This window comes from Hevea brasiliensis, chromosome 17 (assembly GCF_030052815.1).
Source record: "Hevea brasiliensis isolate MT/VB/25A 57/8 chromosome 17, ASM3005281v1, whole genome shotgun sequence".
Taxonomy (NCBI): Eukaryota; Viridiplantae; Streptophyta; class Magnoliopsida; order Malpighiales; family Euphorbiaceae; genus Hevea; species Hevea brasiliensis.
Window position 1 is genome coordinate 15428473 of NC_079509.1, and position 18973 is coordinate 15447445.

The following is an 18973-nucleotide window of genomic DNA, read 5'->3' on the forward strand; positions in this document are numbered from 1 at the left end:
TATATATATATATATATATATATAAATGAATTAGGAGTGGAGTAAAGTATTTATTGAATTTTTTTATTTAAATCGCCGTTTTGAAATCGCCGGTTCAATCCGGTTCGAAATCGCCGGTTTACGATTTCTAAAAATTATGAACCTGAACCAAATCGTAGAAGAACGATTTTGATCTGATTTGAAGCTGATTTCGATTTTGACCGATTTCGATCCAATTTTAATTAAATCAATTTCAGTTCGGTTTCGGTTCGAAGTAGCCACACTAAATTTTAGTTTAAATAATTAGCCGGAAAAGTACATTTTTTGGCCTAATTTGACCTTGGCGGAAAGTTCAATGGGCAGTTTTAGCTTTATTCCTTGTATGGACTCACTAGTAGTACAGTATTACAGGAGCAAAGATAAAGACCACCGTTTCTGAGTCCTCAGTTGCCCAAAACTCAACAGCGCCAGTAACTACAGCGATTGGCGACCGAATTTCTACCAAAATACGAGAAAACGACACCGTCGTTTCATCTCGCATGCTCCCTCCTCCTCCTTCTCATCCTCTTCTTCTAAATTCGCCATCTCTGCAAATTCCTTTCACTTCACTTCCCAGAACCCTAAAACCCTCACTCTTCCACTGCCCCACCTCTTCCACTACTATAGCAATGAAGGACCGGCCACGTTCCTCGTACGGTGCTGTTTATGTTCCTCCACACCAACGTCTGCGCTCCGTCATCACCCCGCCGAGTTATAGCTCCTCCTCCGTTGCCGCTGCTTCTCCGATTGACTCTAAAGTCTCTAAAAATCGAAGCTCCACTTTAAGCCCTATACACAGCTCTCCTGTACCTTATTTCCACCAGCAGCAAGTGCAGCAGCGGAGGAACAGTGCTGTTGATAGTAATCATTTTAATAATAATAAGAATAATAATGATAATAATAATCATAGGTTCATTTCTGCCTACGACGATGGGATCTCTGACGAAGGATCCGATCGTGAGGTGGAATGCTCGATGGTCCCGGCTGTAAGTGATTCATAAATGTATTTCTTTACATAATATTTTTGGCGTTGTTTAAATTTTATTGTTGATTATTGCACTTGGGATCTAGTTTTTGAAGTGTGATTTCGTGTTTTTGGCACCGGTGAGTCCTAAGTTTTAGCTGATTCTTCTAATCATGCTTGAATTATCCTTTATATTACTCTCAGTTTCTTTTATTTTATTTTAATGCCCGCATACATTCAATTTAGCTTGTGTGCTTTTAGGTTTATATATATATATATAGAATGAGGTTCCCAATTAATTTTTGTTTTGGTTACAGTATTAGAATCCCTGCTTTATGAAGTTCCCAATGGACAGACGGTAAAATTTCCAGGACAAGTAAGGTTTGAGTTAATGGAGTTATAAATTAATATTTTTAATATGATATATACAATTCAAATGTGAAATCGGAGAGAAACAGTTGTTGAAAACAGTCCCTTTTGACTGCATTGCCCCCCTTATAATGGGGTTTGACAGTGCCCTAATGATTGGTCAAAGTGTGGAGAAATTGTTCTCTTTCTCATTTATTGTCGCGAGTGTAGCAGTTTAGTGCCCTATCAGCAGTGAGGTGAAGGTTGGAATCCTTGGTTTCTTTTCTTGGTGGTTTTGCTTGTTTGGTTGATTGAGCAATTTTCAGTGATGGTTATGGTAAGGAGTCAATAAGCACAATGATGACTTGTTCTTTCACAACCTTCTCATGCCAATCATTGTGCCCAGCTTCATTATGCTGCTTGTCCTGTCTTTTTCTTAGTTTTCTGCACAGTTATCTGACCATCTTCTGTCAAGGACCTCCATCATGAATGAATTCACCATCTGCAATGGTTGTTGGCGTTGCTATTTCTTCTTCCATTGTGATGATTGTAGTTACAACTTACAGGCCCAAATTAGCATAAGCAAACAGAAATGGATATCCTAATGTGCTTGACTGGGTTGCTTTTTTAGTAGCAGAAGATCTACACATGTTAAAATGTCCTAATCTTATAATCATAAATCTTATGATAGGGTTGTTTCTATGATGCATGCATTTGTTGTAGAGGAATTGATGGAGTACAATACTAGTATTGCAATGTTTGAGCATGATTTGCAGTTGATGAAAAATTCTTTTGTTCCATGGTTTGGAAGATTGTCTTATTTAGATAGAAGTTTATTGTCTTATTTAGATAGAAGTTGTGCCTTTGATTGAAATCTCAAATTTCTAATAAACTTATTCACATTCTATGTGCTTGCTGCTTAGTCTCTAAGCAATCTCCCAGCTAACCTAAGTTCAAATTCCAGTGTCCAAAAGATGGCCTTGTGATTACTGCATTTTGTTTTTGTACTCTGCTTTGCCTTTTGTATTCCATTCTTTTGCTATGCCCAAAACTAATATCTTAATTGAGTAAAGGTAGGATTCGGATATTGGCTATAAGGAGCTTACACAATTTTATGGTAATGAGGCCATAAGTATTGAAAAAAATTTAGATCAATTAGCATTGTGGGAAGTATTTAGAAATTGATTACCAAGGTTTTGGCATTGAGATTAAAGAAGGCGATTGGCAAGATGGTAGGGCCATATCTAAATGCTTTTACGAGGGGAGACAAATTCTAAGTGCAATTTTTATTGCTAGTTGGTGGGTGGTAGAATTGGTGAAGATAGCTATTTTGCAAGACTTGTATGGAGAAAGCATACAATAAATTTTAGTTGTTATGTGTGTGTGTGTGTGTGTGTGTGTGTGTGCATATCAGAGAGGATCAGGGGATGGGCCTTGGGGGTCATGGAAGGGAATGAATTGTGAAATTTATCATTAAACTGATATTTCAACATTTATTTATCAATGCCTTATTGATTTCTTCAATTTTCAAGGGTCTTCAAATTAGGAGATCCCTTTTCTCTACTTTACTCATTTTGGTAATGTAGGTTTTTAGCAAGATGCTGTTTGGACACTATGGAGAATAATTTTTAATTTGTGGTCTGAGTCTGGTGGAAAAGGAACATTGTAAACATAATATAATGGCCATGGTCGTTTTGGATGTAAATTTTTCATTTTTGGACTAGCAAATTACATCTAATTCACAAATTTGCTAGAAACAAGCGAAACAATACAATGCTAATGCTTGCAATGAATTCTGATTATCTTTATTTGAAATAAAAACTTCTTGTATTTGACTTAAAGTGAAGCATTTTAATCCCTTATGCATAGATTTAGCCAATCACAAGGAAAGATACTAAATACATGAAAATTAATTAATGGTGTTATGCAATAGTGGCAGTGGCAAGTTATTATTGAGATTGAAGGAAAAAAAATGCTGAAAAAGCAGAGCTGACTTTTTTTGGTGGTTCTCTCTCTCTCTCTCTTGGGGGGGGGGGGGGGGGTGTGGGGGGGTGGGGGGGCCTTTGTTAGTGTAAAATAATGTTACATGATCGCTGTTTTTTAAATCCATGCTATAGAGAATGAGCTTTTGAGTTAGAAAAAGGAATGGTGATTTTGTTGTGTTATTTGCCAAGGATACAATAACTTGTGTGGCTTAGAGGGATAGTAGATTCTCTAGTTGAAGGGTTTTATTTGCCCTCAAGCAATGTTTTGGCTTAAGCCTCAAAGTTAACATGGGGAAAATAGGTTAAGCCCTCTTGGGGAAGGTGTGGATTGTAGTCTTCTGGCTGGCATTTTGGATAATAAGTTGAAGTCTCTTACTGTTTCATATTTAGGGTTTACTTTCATGCATATGTAGTCAGGTTCAGTTATGCAACTGTTTTAGTGAATAGGTTTGAAAGAAAGCTAGCTAACAGAAATTAACTGCCTCTTGAAGGTGGGATTTTATTGTCTCCACTCTCCATCCTATTGGTGTGCTTTCTATTGTCATTTTCTATACCTGGGTTTGTGGTAATGAGGTTATAGAATTGTCAAACAAGATTACTCTGGGGCAATATTTAAAAAGAAAAAAAAGGAAGAGGGTGGGAGAGGGTGTGTTGCTGAATGTTTATTACATCCCAACTCTGGTATGGAAAGAGCCAAGCCACTGGAAGAACCATACTAATATTATGCATCAGATGCCTATGTTCAAATTTTGGATACATTTAAGAGATGCTGGATATCCATCAAGAGATATTTAAAATGAATCCTTTACCTTATATATTTGTCTCTGATATGGCTCTGTCTCACTTTTGGTTCATATTTGAGATCCAATTTGGTCATTGTCATTTTTAACAATATGCAATAGGTTACAGTTATTGGGCCCTTTACTGATTGAATACGTCTCTTGGGTTCTCTACATTGCTGGAAAGATCTGTGTAGTTAATTTTCTGAAAATATGGTTTACATTTATATACTGTTTAAACTGTGTTTGTTATGTCAGGGAGCTTCCCTTTCTAATAACATTGAAGAGTGGAGGCAGAAGCTAACCTTGCTTTTGCGAGACAAGGAGAAGCAAGAGTTGGTCTCAAGGGAAAAAAAGGACAGACGTGATTTTGAGCAAATAGCAACTATGGCAAGCAGAATGGGTTTGTATAGGTATCTTGTGATTCATCAGAATAGATGCTCTAATCTTTTGGTTTCCTCTGATGATCTCAACTGAAATTATTTTTGCAGCCATCTATATGTAAAAGTTGTTGTAATTAGTAAGGTCCCACTGCCAAACTACAGATTTGATTTGGATGATAAGCGTCCGCAGAGGGAGGTATTTTCTCCTAGTTCCATTGTTTAAAATTTTTGCTTCTGGCAGATAAAAATGGCAGATAAAAATTTGGTCATACACCAAAGTAATGCCTTCCATTAACTTCACGAGCTTGGTATATCTATCTCAGACACATTTATTTATGTTTTTGTTTTCCCTGCAGAGACTGCCTTCTCCTACTATTCCACCTCTTTTTTGTTGGCTAAGCTGTTCCACCTCTTTACTTGACAATATTATTTTATGCTTCAACAAATTCCAAGCTCTTAAATTTCATTTAGATTTATTATTTGAATTCCATTATTAAACACATGCGTGTTTTCAAAGGCTGTTTTATTACAGGTTTCTTTTGTTCATTTTTTAGCATGTACTTAAAAATTCTTTGTCCCCCTGGGTTGGTAAGCGTATGCTTATTTCCCACATGTCCAACTTGAGTAACTTTCTTGTATATTATTCATTGGCATTTTATTGAATATTTAAAAAATTGGCAGGTGAGCTTACCTTTTGGTTTGCAAAGAAGAGTTGATTACTATCTTGGAGAATACCTCTTTCAGAAGTCCAAGACTAAGGAAAGATTTCCAGATATTTCCTTTTCTAGATCAAGCAGCAGCAGTATTCTAGCTACTGACGAAGGGCTTTTTGAGCAACCAAAGCTACCGGCTTCCAGCAAGGCTGCAATGGAGAAAATTCTATGGCAGAGAAGTTTGCAACTGCGGGATCAGCAGCATGCTTGGCAGGTTCATATTACCCTCATGAATATGGAACTATGTCATATTTCTATTGTTCTCTGAACCTATCCCTGTTGTTTAACTTTTTCTTTTTAATTCATAAACAAGCACTATCTTGGTCAATCATATATGTTAGGTTACTTTGCATGGAATATTGCTTAGATATTGTGAAAGCTACTTTGTTTTGTCCTATCAGTATTTTTACAAAGCATATTGGACTAACTAGTCCTACCAGAAAAGCATATTTGATCTCATATTACTCCATTATCTGCCTTAAGTAGAATCCTAGAGAAAACTGGCTGATTCTCTTTTGAGCCTTGAACTAGTTGATCCGCTTTGGGGTTGAAACTAGTGGCTGGTTTTCTTCCATGGTTTAAAAGGACATACGTTGTGCATCATGTCAAGTTTAACAAAAGTGTCGTTGCAGTTGAGGTTTAGACCTCCGACCTGGAAGGTGTAACTTAAATCACTCCATTCGCTTTGGCTTTACATCTCTGTCTAATGCACTGCAAGGAAAACATTTAATGAGTATCATTCTTTTTTAATTGAAATACAAATTAAAATAAATTAGAGTTACTTTTCTTCTTTTTCTTTTCTTCACAGTTTCCTGCAAATCTTAAAGAACCCAAATGTAAGATATTGTATGTGTGTTTTCATATTTAATCATCTTCTCTATTGTTTACTATTTTATTTAGTTAGATAGATTATGAAATTCATATTGAAAGAGTCGAGGAAACAATTTGCGTATCTGCTGAAAAAGCGCTTTTTGAAAAACCAAATGAAGGACATTGCAAAGAGGCCATGAACACCATGATGTCCTACAGTAAATGCTTTGTTGTTATTCTAGTGCCACATTAGTATTAAAGCTTTGAATGAATTGATAAAATTTTATGAATATAGAAGGATATGCTATGTTAAAATTAGTCTTTGTGAAGCGGAAAAGATTGAATTTGGGAATTTTGTTAATGGATAATATAAAAATTATTTGTATACCAGCTTTTTTCAATTTTATTCTGATTAATTTGGTTCTAACATATACAATCGTAGATGCATGCCTGTGCTTTTCAATTAACTTTAAATGTTCATATTAAATTTTTTATTTCATGCAAACTTGGATGTTAAAATTTCTTCAGGTTTTAAATCTTTCAACCTTTTCTAGTGTTCTTTCTGACTGCAATCTTGAAGTAAGGTGTTTAATTTTTTACTTTTAGGATTCTCCAGAAGGCAGAAAAATGCTGGAATTTCGGAAAAGTCTTCCTGCCTATAAAGAGAAAGATGCAATATTGACTGCCATTTCACAAAATCAGGTATGAAAAGTTTAATATATTGTTCTTTTTATTAGTTCTTCATGCCAACTTTTTGTGTACATCTTCTGTTAGGAAGGATCAGGTTAAATTCAGATGGATACTACATTTCAGAGATAAGCATATTAAGCCTGAGTTGGATCTCAAACTTGCACTTTTAGTCAATAATATGAAAGTATCAATTCATATTTTTATGATGCCAAGAATTTTGAACTTTACAGGTGGTCATTATCTCAGGTGAAACTGGCTGTGGCAAGACCACACAAATTCCCCAGTTCATATTAGAATCAGAGATAGAATCTGTCCAAGGAGCTGGTTGTAGTATTATATGTACACAGCCAAGACGAATATCTGCTATGTCTGTTTCTGAAAGAGTTGCTTCAGAAAGGGGGGAGAAATTGGGTGAATGTGTGAGTTCTGTCTCAAACATGGTCTGGGATACTTTCCCAGATTACCACCTTCTATAAATAAAATGTTGAAAGATAATTGAAGATGATCTTTTCTGTTTCTTATCTTTAAAGGTTGGATATAAAGTTCGGCTTGAAGGTATAAAAGGAAGAGATACCCACCTTCTGTTTTGCACCACAGGCATCTTGTTGAGGAGATTGCTTGTTGATAGAAATTTGAAGGGCATAACTCATGTTATTGTGGATGAGATTCACGAACGTGGAATGAATGAGGGTAAACTGTTAGTTTTGAGTTGTATTTTGTGAATGGAGGATGTTTTCATCCAATTTGTATTTCTTCTTTATTCATCATTAGAAATTTCTTCATACATCTAAAAAAATGTAGATGATGCACTCTGAGTCTTACCGTGATGCTTTGATGCCAGACTTTCTGCTTATTGTCATTAAAGATCTCCTTCCCCGTCGGCCAGAACTGAGGCTGATTCTGATGAGTGCAACCCTTGATGCAGAGCTTTTCTCATCCTACTTTGGTGGAGCTCGAATACTTCGCATTCCAGTAAGTTTAAATGAAGATGCCTTATATATATATATATATATAGCAGGCCAGGCTAATCACTCTCTTGGTGCTGCCACTTGCACTAACAGTAAAGAGATTGACCTGCTTTATAATTACTAGCTATCATCTTTTATGCTAACTATTTAATTCTCTTTTTTGTTTTTCTTTCAAGCATCATTATTATTGCCATTGCTACCTTAATTTTCATGATTTAAATGATTATTTTCTTTAACGTTTGATTGCCAAAACTCAAGGCCATTGTAATTAACTTTATTATTTAAAATTTATTATATTTCTTTTTTTAATAAAAAAATAGAAATAATATTGTTTTTTCTTTAATGTTCATACTTCTCATGGTATGCATATATTTATCACGGGTCATTTTTTTTTTCCTTTTTCACAAGCTCTTAGTATGCTTCATCAAATGCTATACATTAAGTTTATAAGATTGATGAATAAAACTTTACAAATAGCTGAATCATATTTTAGTGAACTAATTTTAGAGGGATTGATAATTTAATCAAATAAAATTGAATTAAGATTTTAGGATTTCTTATTTATTATAATTGGTAAAAATATTTTGCTTTAAAATGTGATTGATGACTAATTGTTATGTGTATAACAAATTATGAATTGGAAAATATTAAAATTAAGGCAAAAATAGTGATAAAATATATATATATATATATATATATATATATATATATATATATATATATATTTGAATTAAGGCGAGACTATCAAAATTATATTGTGTGGTCAATTTTTATAATCATAAAAATTTTATTAATATCAAAATGGTTTTACATGATGAGAATATTATGTATATTTAATTAATGTTTATTTTAATTCTTAAACTTCTATAAATTTCCTTTTAAAGTTTCTTAAATTTTTTAGTATTTATTTTACTTAATTCAACTCAACTAAGCCTTTATCCCAAAAATTTATTGGGGTCGGCTATATGGATTTTCTTTTTCCACTCTAAATGATTTAGTATTTCTTTTAATTATAAAAATTTAAGAATGATATATCTAATTGGTAAAAAAATTTAAAATTATATTTAAAAAATAAAATTGTAAACACATAATTCAGTGCATGAACATTCAGCTAGTTTAAGCTTATAGAGATGCAAAGTTATTCCTGAGCTTAATTTCATATATTCCATTGCGTTCTTACATTGGTTGGGTAAGATTAGTATTTAAGGCATCTATAAGTTTCAGCATTTAAACATTTTGTTATGTATGCGTCCAATTTTTTTTTTTTAATTATATCTGGCAGAAGTTATATCTGGATCTGGAGGACGGAAAGTGTGTCTAATCAGTGGAACTTTTTTTTTTTTTGGTTTTATGATCTAATTAGGGTTTTACATACCCAGTGCGAACTCATTTTCTGGAAAATATCCTGGAAATGACCGGTTACAAATTAACCTTATACAACCAAATTGATGATTATGGCCAAGAAAGGGTGTGGAGGACAAGTAAACAAGCTCCAAGAAAGAGGAAGAGCCAAATTGCTTCTGCTGTTGAGGTATATGAAAATAATCATGGATGGTATTGCTGCCTTTGCAATATTCACTCTTTCCTGATTTCTTTTTTCATTTTGGAAACATGCAATCAGGAAGCACTAAGAGCTGCTGATTTCAAGGAGTATGGTTCCCAAACTCGAGAGTCTTTGTCTTGTTGGAATCCCGATTGCGTTGGGTTTAATCTCATTGAGTATCTTTTATGTAATATATGTGAGAATGAGAGGCCTGGTGCTGTTCTGGTTTTTATGACTGGGTGGGATGACATAAGTTCTCTGAAGGATAAGCTCCTATCACATCCTATTTTAGGAGATCCAAGTCAAGTGTTGTTGCTCGCTTGCCATGGTTCTATGGCTAGCTCAGAGCAGGTGACTTTATTATTTTAATTTAATTATCTAATTGCTAATTTCATTTATTGCTTAGTTTTTTGTTACTCCTAAGGATGTGTTCTAGCAAATTAATAGTTGACAACTAATGCTTGCAATAATTAATGTTTATCTATAGCAAAAGAAGTAACAGCAAATTGGTAGTGCTTATTTTTTCTGTGTCTTGCTTCAACATTTTTATTATTTTATTGTTGCATGGAAAAATTCATCCTGTTTCTTCTGTTGTTTTCTTTCTGAAATAATTTTGAGAAAGATTTATCTGGACTGTCTGCAGAGATTAATATTTGATGAGCCCAAAGATGGTGTGAGGAAAATAGTGCTAGCTACTAATATTACTGAGACGAGCATCACAATTAATGATGTTGTTTTCGTACTTGACTGTGGAAAGGCAAAGGAGACTTCATATGATGCCCTGAATAATACTCCTTGTCTGCTTCCTTCCTGGATTTCTAAGGTGTCTGCTCAACAAGTAAGGTCTTCTTCTGTTTGACTTTTGATCTGTAAGATGGATTCCACTTTTGATTATTGATGATCTAGTGAATATACTGCAATGGTTGATTCATGTTAATTTAGAGATATAGGTCTCTCCCTCCCCTGTTCCTACATCTCATAGTAGTTGTCTAGTTTGTATGCTTTGATTTCTTAGGAGGTTGTGATGCGTCTGAATTGCAGAAAATGCAATATTTTATATTCTTCTATATTGTGAAAAAACTTAATGCTATATGCACATCATGTCTTTGAAATGTATATATGCTATCTGTGAAGGGCTTTGTTTGGTAGAGTTGCTTTATTTTGCAATGGTAAAGCAATTAGAGTAAAACAATCAAGTTTGCCTAATGAAGCCTATGTTTTTCAGTGGCTGTGATTTGTACTTCCTCTATATATATAGACTTCTTTCTTAGATGTCTTATAATTCAAAAAAAATAACTAAAAAAAATGTTGACGGGTGGTTGTGGGTGTATAGTCAAATTTTTGTAGGGAGTAGGGACCATAGTTTTTAACATGATCTCATTTCTACCAAGTTATTTTGATTATTTAGATAGAAATAGAATCACAAGGAGATCAAAAAGTGGGAGATGACTCTAAATAATTAAGAAGACAATCCAAATATACAGACATGTTCATTTAATAATTGAGCAAAGAAATTTATATTCAAATCCTAATAGGAGTAATGTAGTCAACTAAGTGTGTTTGAAACAATTAGCTTTGCTTATTTATGTTCTCTTATTATTAATCTGTTCCTTATAGAACATTCAGAGTCTTCATGTAATTTATTTGCTGGTCCTAAATAAAATTTTCATTTTCCCCCACTATGAAACAAACTAAAATTTTTAATTGGTGGTGCTGATTGTAAACTGTTTTTATGGTGATGCTAATTTTTTTGCGTATAAAATCATACAGTAAGCAAGACTGTTTAAATGGTGGTGCTAACTGTAGAACTTTACATGAACTATGAGTTGGAATGAATTGGTGCAAGTTTAGGGTGGGTTGGATTCTCATTCAGTCATAATCAAACCTTTAGCTTCTGTCATCTCATTGCAATCTATCTATGTAGTCATGTAGCTTCATGTGGGTTGCCCACGCTACAAGCTAAAATGGCTCAAGGATTTCATAGTTTTGAGTAATTTCCCCTTTAAACCAACTATCAATGAGTCCTTAATAAATTGATTAGAAATTCAAAAAATTAGATTAAAATTGTAAATAGTTTATTCACTAAAGGGTAGACCAAATATGTAGTTGTATCTTAAGATTCTGCCCCCCAAGAAATAAAAAGTCTAGTGGCAAAAATAAATAAATCCTTAACTTTGGCTGGATTTTCAATTCTGGCCCCTTTTTTATCAACAATGTGATCCAACTTTCACGTTTGAATCAATTTTGGTTACTCTACCCAGGTTTGGTTGCATCCCAGCAGTGTCTACAGGTTCTGGTGTTGATTCAGAAAGGACCAGTGCTAGTAAGGACTATTTGCTCACCCCCCGACTTTGGGATCCCCGTCTGTCCAAAATTAAAACAAGTTGATTGTTTGACGATATAATTGAAAAGAAAAAAGAGGCCATTGAAAATCCAGCTAGAAGTTTGGATTTTTAGGTTAGTAACTCAAGGAAGTGCAAGAAGCATGAGAGAGGAATAACTTCTCTCTCTCTCCTCCCCTCCCCACCTCATGGAGATTTAATGTCCCTATTCAACACATATTTCTCCCATGGGGATTAATGAGATCACTTTCAGTTCATGGTGGAATTTTTATAATGCTGTATGTGTTTGACTCCTTATTGATAGTAGATTCACTCTTAAAATCCAGACATATTAATTGACTATATATTGCTTTTATGTTTACTGCATATAATGTAGAGAAGAGGAAGAGCTGGCCGCGTTCAACCAGGAGAATGTTACCATCTTTATCCTAGATGTGTCTATGAAGCCTTTGCAGAGTATCAGTTACCAGAAATTTTGAGGACTCCTTTGCAGTCTCTCTGTCTGCAAATCAAAAGTTTGAAACTCAGAAGTATTTCTGAGTTTCTCTCAAGGGCCTTGCAGTCACCTGAGTTGTTGGCGGTAGTGTCAATTTAATATCTTTCAAATTATTTCCATATTGATGTGGCTTATTTGGAATTCCTTTCTCTAATATTTTTCCCATAGAATATATTCATTACTTCCCTTTCATGCAAGTGATTTTCCCATGTCAAACTCATTTTTTTTTCACTGAATTTATTTTGTAGGTTCAAAATGCTATTGAATACTTGAAAATCATTGGGGCCTTGGATGAGAACGAAAATTTGACTGTTCTGGGTAGGTCTTAGTTTATCATGTTATTTTAAAAATGAAAAACTTAATTCTTGTAACTTATATTATTTTTCCTGTCCTCATTTTGTCTATTGCTTGACAGGACGATATTTGACTATGCTTCCCATGGAGCCTAAACTTGGAAAGATGCTCGTATTAGGTGCTATCTTCAATTGCCTGGATCCGATATTGACTGTCGTTGCTGGCCTTAGTGTTAGAGATCCTTTCTTGACACCAATGGATAAGAAGGATGTAAGTCAGCTTCCAATCTTTTTTGCCTGATGAAGTTTGCATGCTCTGCATGCTTCAGTTAGGATAACAGCGGAAGAGTTGACTTAATCTGGTGAATTTTGTGATTTTGTTTTATTTTATTAATTTATTTTGTTAGAAGGCCTAAGAGTTCTGACGAGTGACGGCACTGAACCAATCTTGCGCAAAGACACTCCACTCTTCCACACTGGTCCTAAGGATGCTACCTGCCAATAGCCCTGGTGGGGAGTTAAAATATTGCATTCTTACTTCTAGACCTTGGGCAAAACTTGTTAACAACTGAGTGGCTTGGCTTCCATGTATGCATTTGACTGATGGCTCATAACCTTCTTGATTGCCAGTAAAATATCACTATTTGGATTATCTGGGTCCAGATCTTCCTTCACAAGGTTCAGAGCTCTAAAACAATCTGTCTCTAGAATCATTTTCCTTATTCCCTTTCTCTGAGTGAGTATAAACCATGGTAATTTCCCATAATCCTGCTTCATAGAAGATCCAATGCCAATTTTATGTGCAAATCTACCCATCAACATCCCATTTTGAGATTGCTGCCTCACTTGTATTTACTAGGTGAATTTTTATTGTAGGCTTTTCATTGGACTTCATGTCCTTATTTGGTACATAGATGCTAATTTCCTAACTTCTTGAAAAGAGATACTTGTTGAGAAAATTGTATTCTATAAAGTTACTATTTATAGTGATGGCTTATTCATTCACCTTCCCTAGGGAGCAGTACTTGATTCCTTAATGAATTTCATTTGTGTCCAACTCTATGTATGAGTGATTGATCATAATTACTATTGGTTCATACAAAGTTTGTCCCAATCTTGGATGAAGATCTAGCATAAAATTGTCACATCTATGTGATATGAGTGCAGACTACCTAAAACTAAGTAGAATGAAGAATCCTGACTAGATTGAGATTAAAGGTTAGTTGAGTTGAGCCATGTTTGCTCTTCTGAATTTTTAGATATGTTGTTTATTGTAATATGCTCATCTCAAAGTAAGGTTTTGTTTTACCTTTTTCCCTTGGAAGAAGCTGTGAGTTTGAAGGATGATTTTGTGAACTTGTTCTTATATCCATTCAGAAGTTTGAACTCAATAACTTTATTCCCTCCCCACTAGTAAAATTATGGAAATTGAGGGGTTGAAAGGGAAGTCTGTCCAATATTTTTACTTTGCATTCCTTGCAAGAGGGAGAGTGCTTCTAGGGCTATTTCCTGGAGTTCAACTTCTGGAGCTCTCTCTATACATTAAGTATTCATATGAATCTAGCTTGTTATTAGTTCAAATGTTCACATACATAGAAGTTAGAACATTCTTTTTCTTCCTCTTTTGGGTTTCCTGTTATTTACTTTATCTTCATCTATTAAAACAACACTCTTTCCGATATGGCATTACTGCTGGTATTGGAGCAAACTGGCCAAGGCACCACCAGTTGAAATGGGTTGTTTGAAATAACTGTTGTCTTTTTCTGAAGTTTTATGTTTAAGCAGTACAACCTGGTTCTGTAATCACACGTTTCAGTTATTTCTGTAGCTTCTATCAATTCAGTACTAGAATAGGCCTTTTTTTTCCCCTCTCAGTGAAGCATCACTGGTGCATGTGTAATGTGGCACTCATTCCTTTACTTCTTGTTTGTATGCTTGGAATCTAAAGATCAATTTATGTATCTATTTCCTACTGTGCAGCTTGCAGAGGCTGCTAAATCTCAATTTTCCCGTGATTATAGTGACCACCTTGCCCTTGTCCGGGCCTATGAGGGATGGAAAGATGCTGAAAGAGATTTTGCAGGGTATGACTATTGTTGGAAAAATTTTCTATCTGTGCAATCTATGAAAGCAATTGATTCTCTTAGGAAAGAGTTCTTCACCTTGCTCAAGGATGCTGGTCTGGTTGATAGCAACACTACCATCTGCAATGCATGGAGCCATGAAGAGCATCTCATTCGATCAGTTATTTGCTATGGCCTCTATCCAGGACTTTCCTCTGTTGTGGTGAGTCATTTGTTATTTTTTAGTGCAAATCATGCTAATAGCTTCAATTTGGTATGGTTTATATATTTTTCGCATATATTTATATTGAAAATGTTGGAACCCAGTCTCCCCAACTCCCCTCCCTCTTTAAAAAGTTTTTTATGTTTCTCTATGCTTTTCATGAATGCTGACATAATTGCATATACAGCATAATGAAAAATCATTTTCTCTGAAAACCATGGAGGATGGACAAGTGCTTCTGTACTCTGTGAGTGTTGGCTTTCTTATTGTTGTATTCTTATCTGAGTTTTCATTTCCAAACTGATTTCTAGTTTCTCTGAATTTCGCTTATTGTCTTAATTTCACTGGTTTTTCCCCCAGAACTCGGTCAATGCTCGGGAATCTAAAATTCCTTATCCATGGCTGGTTTTCAATGAGAAGATAAAGGTTAATGCTGTTTTCCTTCGGGATTCAACAGCTGTTTCTGATTCAGTGTTGCTTCTATTTGGTGGAAGCATGTCCAAGGGGGACATTGTGAGTCTCCTTTTTCTTTTTCTTCCATTTCTGGAGCATATGGTTAAAGTGATTATGATATGGAATGCATGATGCTGTGACAGGATGGACATCTGAAGATGCTGGGAGGATACTTGGAATTCTTCATGAAACCTGCTATAGCCGAAATGTATCAAACCTTGAGGAGAGAACTTGATGAACTGATTCAGACCAAAGTAAGTGAGGCCTTGAATGGAAACTTTTTCTACCTTAACTGATATGCAAGGTTGTCAAACTTGCTTTTTTAGCCTGGAATTGATGAGCTGTAAAATTGTAAGATTTTATAATTTACTTAAAATGCATTTCAAATATATATATATATATATATATATATATATATATAGTTTAGTAAACTTTCATACACATTTAAGCATAAAAAATACAATTTTTATTTTTTTTATATGGAACTGTTTCCCATTAAAATATATTATCTTGGAAAATAAATAAAACCATATGAAAACTAACAGACATTTCTTCAAAACCAATGGCCATGCTCATGGAGAAGCTGCCCAAGATGAAGATTGCTTACATGCTTGGACCCACATCCAGATTTGTCCCTCTTTTTTTTTTTTCTTTTTTTTTTTTTTAGAAATAAAAAACTTGTTGTATGTCTTATGACAAATTGTTTCAACATTTTTAAGGGGCTAATTTTTTTTTTTTTAATTTCTTTTGGCCTTTAAAAACCCATCCTTAGCCCAACTTTGAGGTGTAAAATTTGCTTGAATATATACTTGTTAAACAAATTTGCAATTCTACCGGTTTTTAATGTGTTCACCAGTGATTTTACATCAATTTAAATGAGTGATTTTCTTTACAAGTTGATTTGTTTATATGAATTTAACTCATAAAATTGTATGAGTTGACTAGCGATTTTGATAACAGCGCTAATATGATTACTCTTTTTGTTTACAGGAGTGATTTAGTTATTTATTTTAAGATTTTCTCTTAATCTTTTTTGCACATTATAGTTTTGGCTAACAATACTATGTAAGAGTAAGTAATCTGTTGATTGTCCATGATGAACATGGGCAGCTTTTGAATCCCAGGATGGATATACACGTGTATCATGAGCTCCTATGTGCCATACGTTTACTGCTTTCAGAAGATAAATGTGATGGCAAATTTGTATTTGGCCATCAAGTACTGAAGCCCTCGAAGATCTCTGTTATGTCAACACAGCCAGCCTTAGTGTCAAGGACTGAAAGTGGTCCTGGAGGTGATAATTCTAAGTCTCAGCTCCAAACATTGCTAACCAGGGCTGGATATGCTGCACCAACTTACAAGACAAAGCAGTTGAAGAACAACCAATTTCGAGCTACTGTGGAGTTTAATGGAATGCAAATTATGGGGCAACCTTGCAATAATAAGAAGAGTGCAGAGAAAGATGCAGCAGTTGAGGCGCTGCAGTGGCTGATGGGTGGGACCCAGACAGGACATGAATACGTCAATCACATGTCAATGCTACTAAAGAAAAGCAAGAAGGATCATTACTGAACTAGCATTTATGAGCTTACCATATACTGCTCTTCCTGAACGCAACAAACTGCCTGTGCTTAGCCATTCCTGATCTGGCTATTTGTAGTAGTCACATTGTTCTCCATCTTTAAGGAGGAAAAATACAATGGAATGGCAACGTTACTTTACTAAGCCTAACCTCACGTTGATATATGGGCATGGCACTTAGCAGTTGGATTGATATGGCAATCTGGCACAAGAATTGTGGGCTCATGCTTGTTACTTCAAGTCAATTTGGATTAATTGACCTAGTTACGGCATGGAGTTAAGCTGACTAGTTACTGACTGGTATTCATTACTGTTTTGCAGTTTGTTCCTTTGCATTTGTAGCCGCATGAGTGATACAGGCAATGCATTTATCTCAAGCGGATCAACTTTGAGTGGGTGATTATCATTGCTGGTAGTATACAGTACAATGATTTTAGATAGGGCTAGGGTTATAGTTTAACCTGGTTGAGTCTTAACAGAATTATTGATTTTAATTGATTTTTGTGTAATATTACGAAGCTAGAGACCTCAGAGGCCTGTATATTGTAATGATTGAACTGTAAATGGCCAACTGTGTGCAACTCAAACTCTTTTATTGTTATAATAGGCTCTAGCGTGAAAGAATCTCAGTGAATTTTGTTTCGTTTATTTTGACATTGCTGCTGCTTCAAGCATTTTTTGGCTAACAGGAAGTTCAAATCCTCTCGTAAAACCTGCTGTGGCTGCTGGCTTGCTTCTGTTGCAAAGTGGCCTTGCAATGTGAGCTTGTACTAGGATGGACTTATTTCAATATGGTGTAATTAATTAATTAATTACATGGTTTTGATCTTCTAAAGATATTCTGATTGAAATTTGCTATTGAATGTAATTAGATAGGAGAAAGGACATTTTACTTTTGAGTGTAGTGATCCTTTGTAACAATCTTTGATCTTTTGAGTTATGATTGGTTGCCTATAATTTGCCATATAGCTGTTCCATGAAGAAATGATTCTACTATTGAGCCAGTGCACTATTTGAAGCTCAATGTTTGAAAATAAAATAGATCATATCAAACCAAATTTAATCTAAATTATTTTTATCTTCTAATTTGACGTTTATTTTTAAAATTAATATTTCATTAAGTTAAATTAGTCTAACCTGTTAGTAAATTACTGATCAGTCCACCTTTAGAGCACCGGTAAAAAGGAGGTGCTACTAAAATATATAATTTGTTAATCTTTTAAATTGATAAAAAAATATTGAGAGAATTATGTTAGATTTTTTTTATGCTATTGTTTAATAATTTGAATTTTAAAAAATAAAAATTGGTGATTATGGATTTATTGAATGAAAAAAACAGTAAAATAAAATTGATAGAGATTAAGCGTCTGTTTGGTATTGCTGTTGAGAAAATTATTTTTTTAAATATACTAATTAGAGAGTTAAAAAATAATTAAAAATTAAATTTGATCAGTTTTAGTCATAAGAATACTAAAATAATAAAACAATTTTTTCCAAACTGTTTTTCTCAACAGCATCAAAAATGATACTTTTATTCAGAAAAGCAATTCTAGGTTCTGAAACTCAATGCCGAACAGGGCTTAAGAGAGTGATAATGACAAATTTTTTTTTTTTCTCTAATAAGAAGGTTTGTATTTCACATTAATATTTTTTTTAACAAAGAATTTGTAGTTTTTTTTTATAAAATTTCTAATAAACTCTCAAAAATTTTAAAATTCTTAAGGGACCATACTTTTAAAATTTAAAGAGAATAATAAAAAAAAAATATTAATTTTTTAAAAAATTATCCTTAAATTCTTAAAAATTTTCAAAATTTCAGAAGCGCAATGCCACTCCTTGGCCAAGGTGGGTCCATCGCTGCATCTAACAATCTTATTCCAGTATTCATAGTATTCGAAGGGATAGGAGTTCTCAATCGTTTTTGTGCGGTTCATTCCAAGTAGCTAAAGGAAAAGGCATAACAAGCAAGTCAGCAGCCAAGCCTGCCAGCAACAGAAAGGATAATGGAATTTTGAAGCCAAGAAGACTGCTTTCACTGGCATCTCCTGGTCTATTCTGCATTCCACCAACAGCATTCGTCCGGAAGAGAGGTGGCATTAAGAAGATAGCATTCCTGGTGGAAGTTTTGAAGGAATTCGTATTATTGAATAAAGAACTCTCTTTTTAGTTTAATATTATTGTTGAAATTATTATTAAAAAATTATTTTTTTAATATATAAGTTAAATAATATTAAAAATTAATTTAAATATATAAAAAGCTACACATAACAGACACAATATAATTAGAGTTTTCATTTTTAAATCGAGCAGAAGATCTGTCC

At 34.1% G+C, this 18973-nt stretch overlaps 1 protein-coding gene across 3 annotated transcripts; it reads left to right on the forward strand.

Annotated features, from left to right (window-relative positions):
• Positions 1 to 365: 365 nt before the first annotated feature.
• LOC110663432 (DExH-box ATP-dependent RNA helicase DExH5, mitochondrial) lies at positions 366 to 17286 on the forward strand. 3 transcript variants are annotated; one of them, XM_021822719.2, is made up of 19 exons: positions 366 to 1004; positions 4353 to 4507; positions 4586 to 4673; positions 5159 to 5404; positions 6607 to 6702; positions 6921 to 7109; positions 7221 to 7380; positions 7532 to 7662; positions 9022 to 9189; positions 9280 to 9552; positions 9845 to 10039; positions 11920 to 12123; positions 12288 to 12357; positions 12455 to 12603; positions 14313 to 14618; positions 14806 to 14865; positions 14979 to 15131; positions 15215 to 15325; positions 16182 to 17286. In XM_021822719.2, exons 1-19 carry the CDS (start codon positions 519 to 521, stop codon positions 16641 to 16643), a joined length of 3702 nt encoding a protein of 1233 aa, XP_021678411.2. In that variant the 5' UTR covers positions 366 to 518; the 3' UTR covers positions 16644 to 17286. The 3 variants fall into 3 exon arrangements, with proteins under 3 accessions (XP_021678411.2, XP_057995988.1, XP_057995987.1); XM_058140005.1 differs by lacking the exons at positions 366 to 1004; positions 4353 to 4507; positions 4586 to 4673 and having other exon boundaries at positions 4975 to 5404; positions 6617 to 6702; XM_058140004.1 differs by lacking the exons at positions 366 to 1004; positions 4353 to 4507; positions 4586 to 4673 and having other exon boundaries at positions 4975 to 5400.
• Positions 17287 to 18973: the final 1687 nt, after the last annotated feature.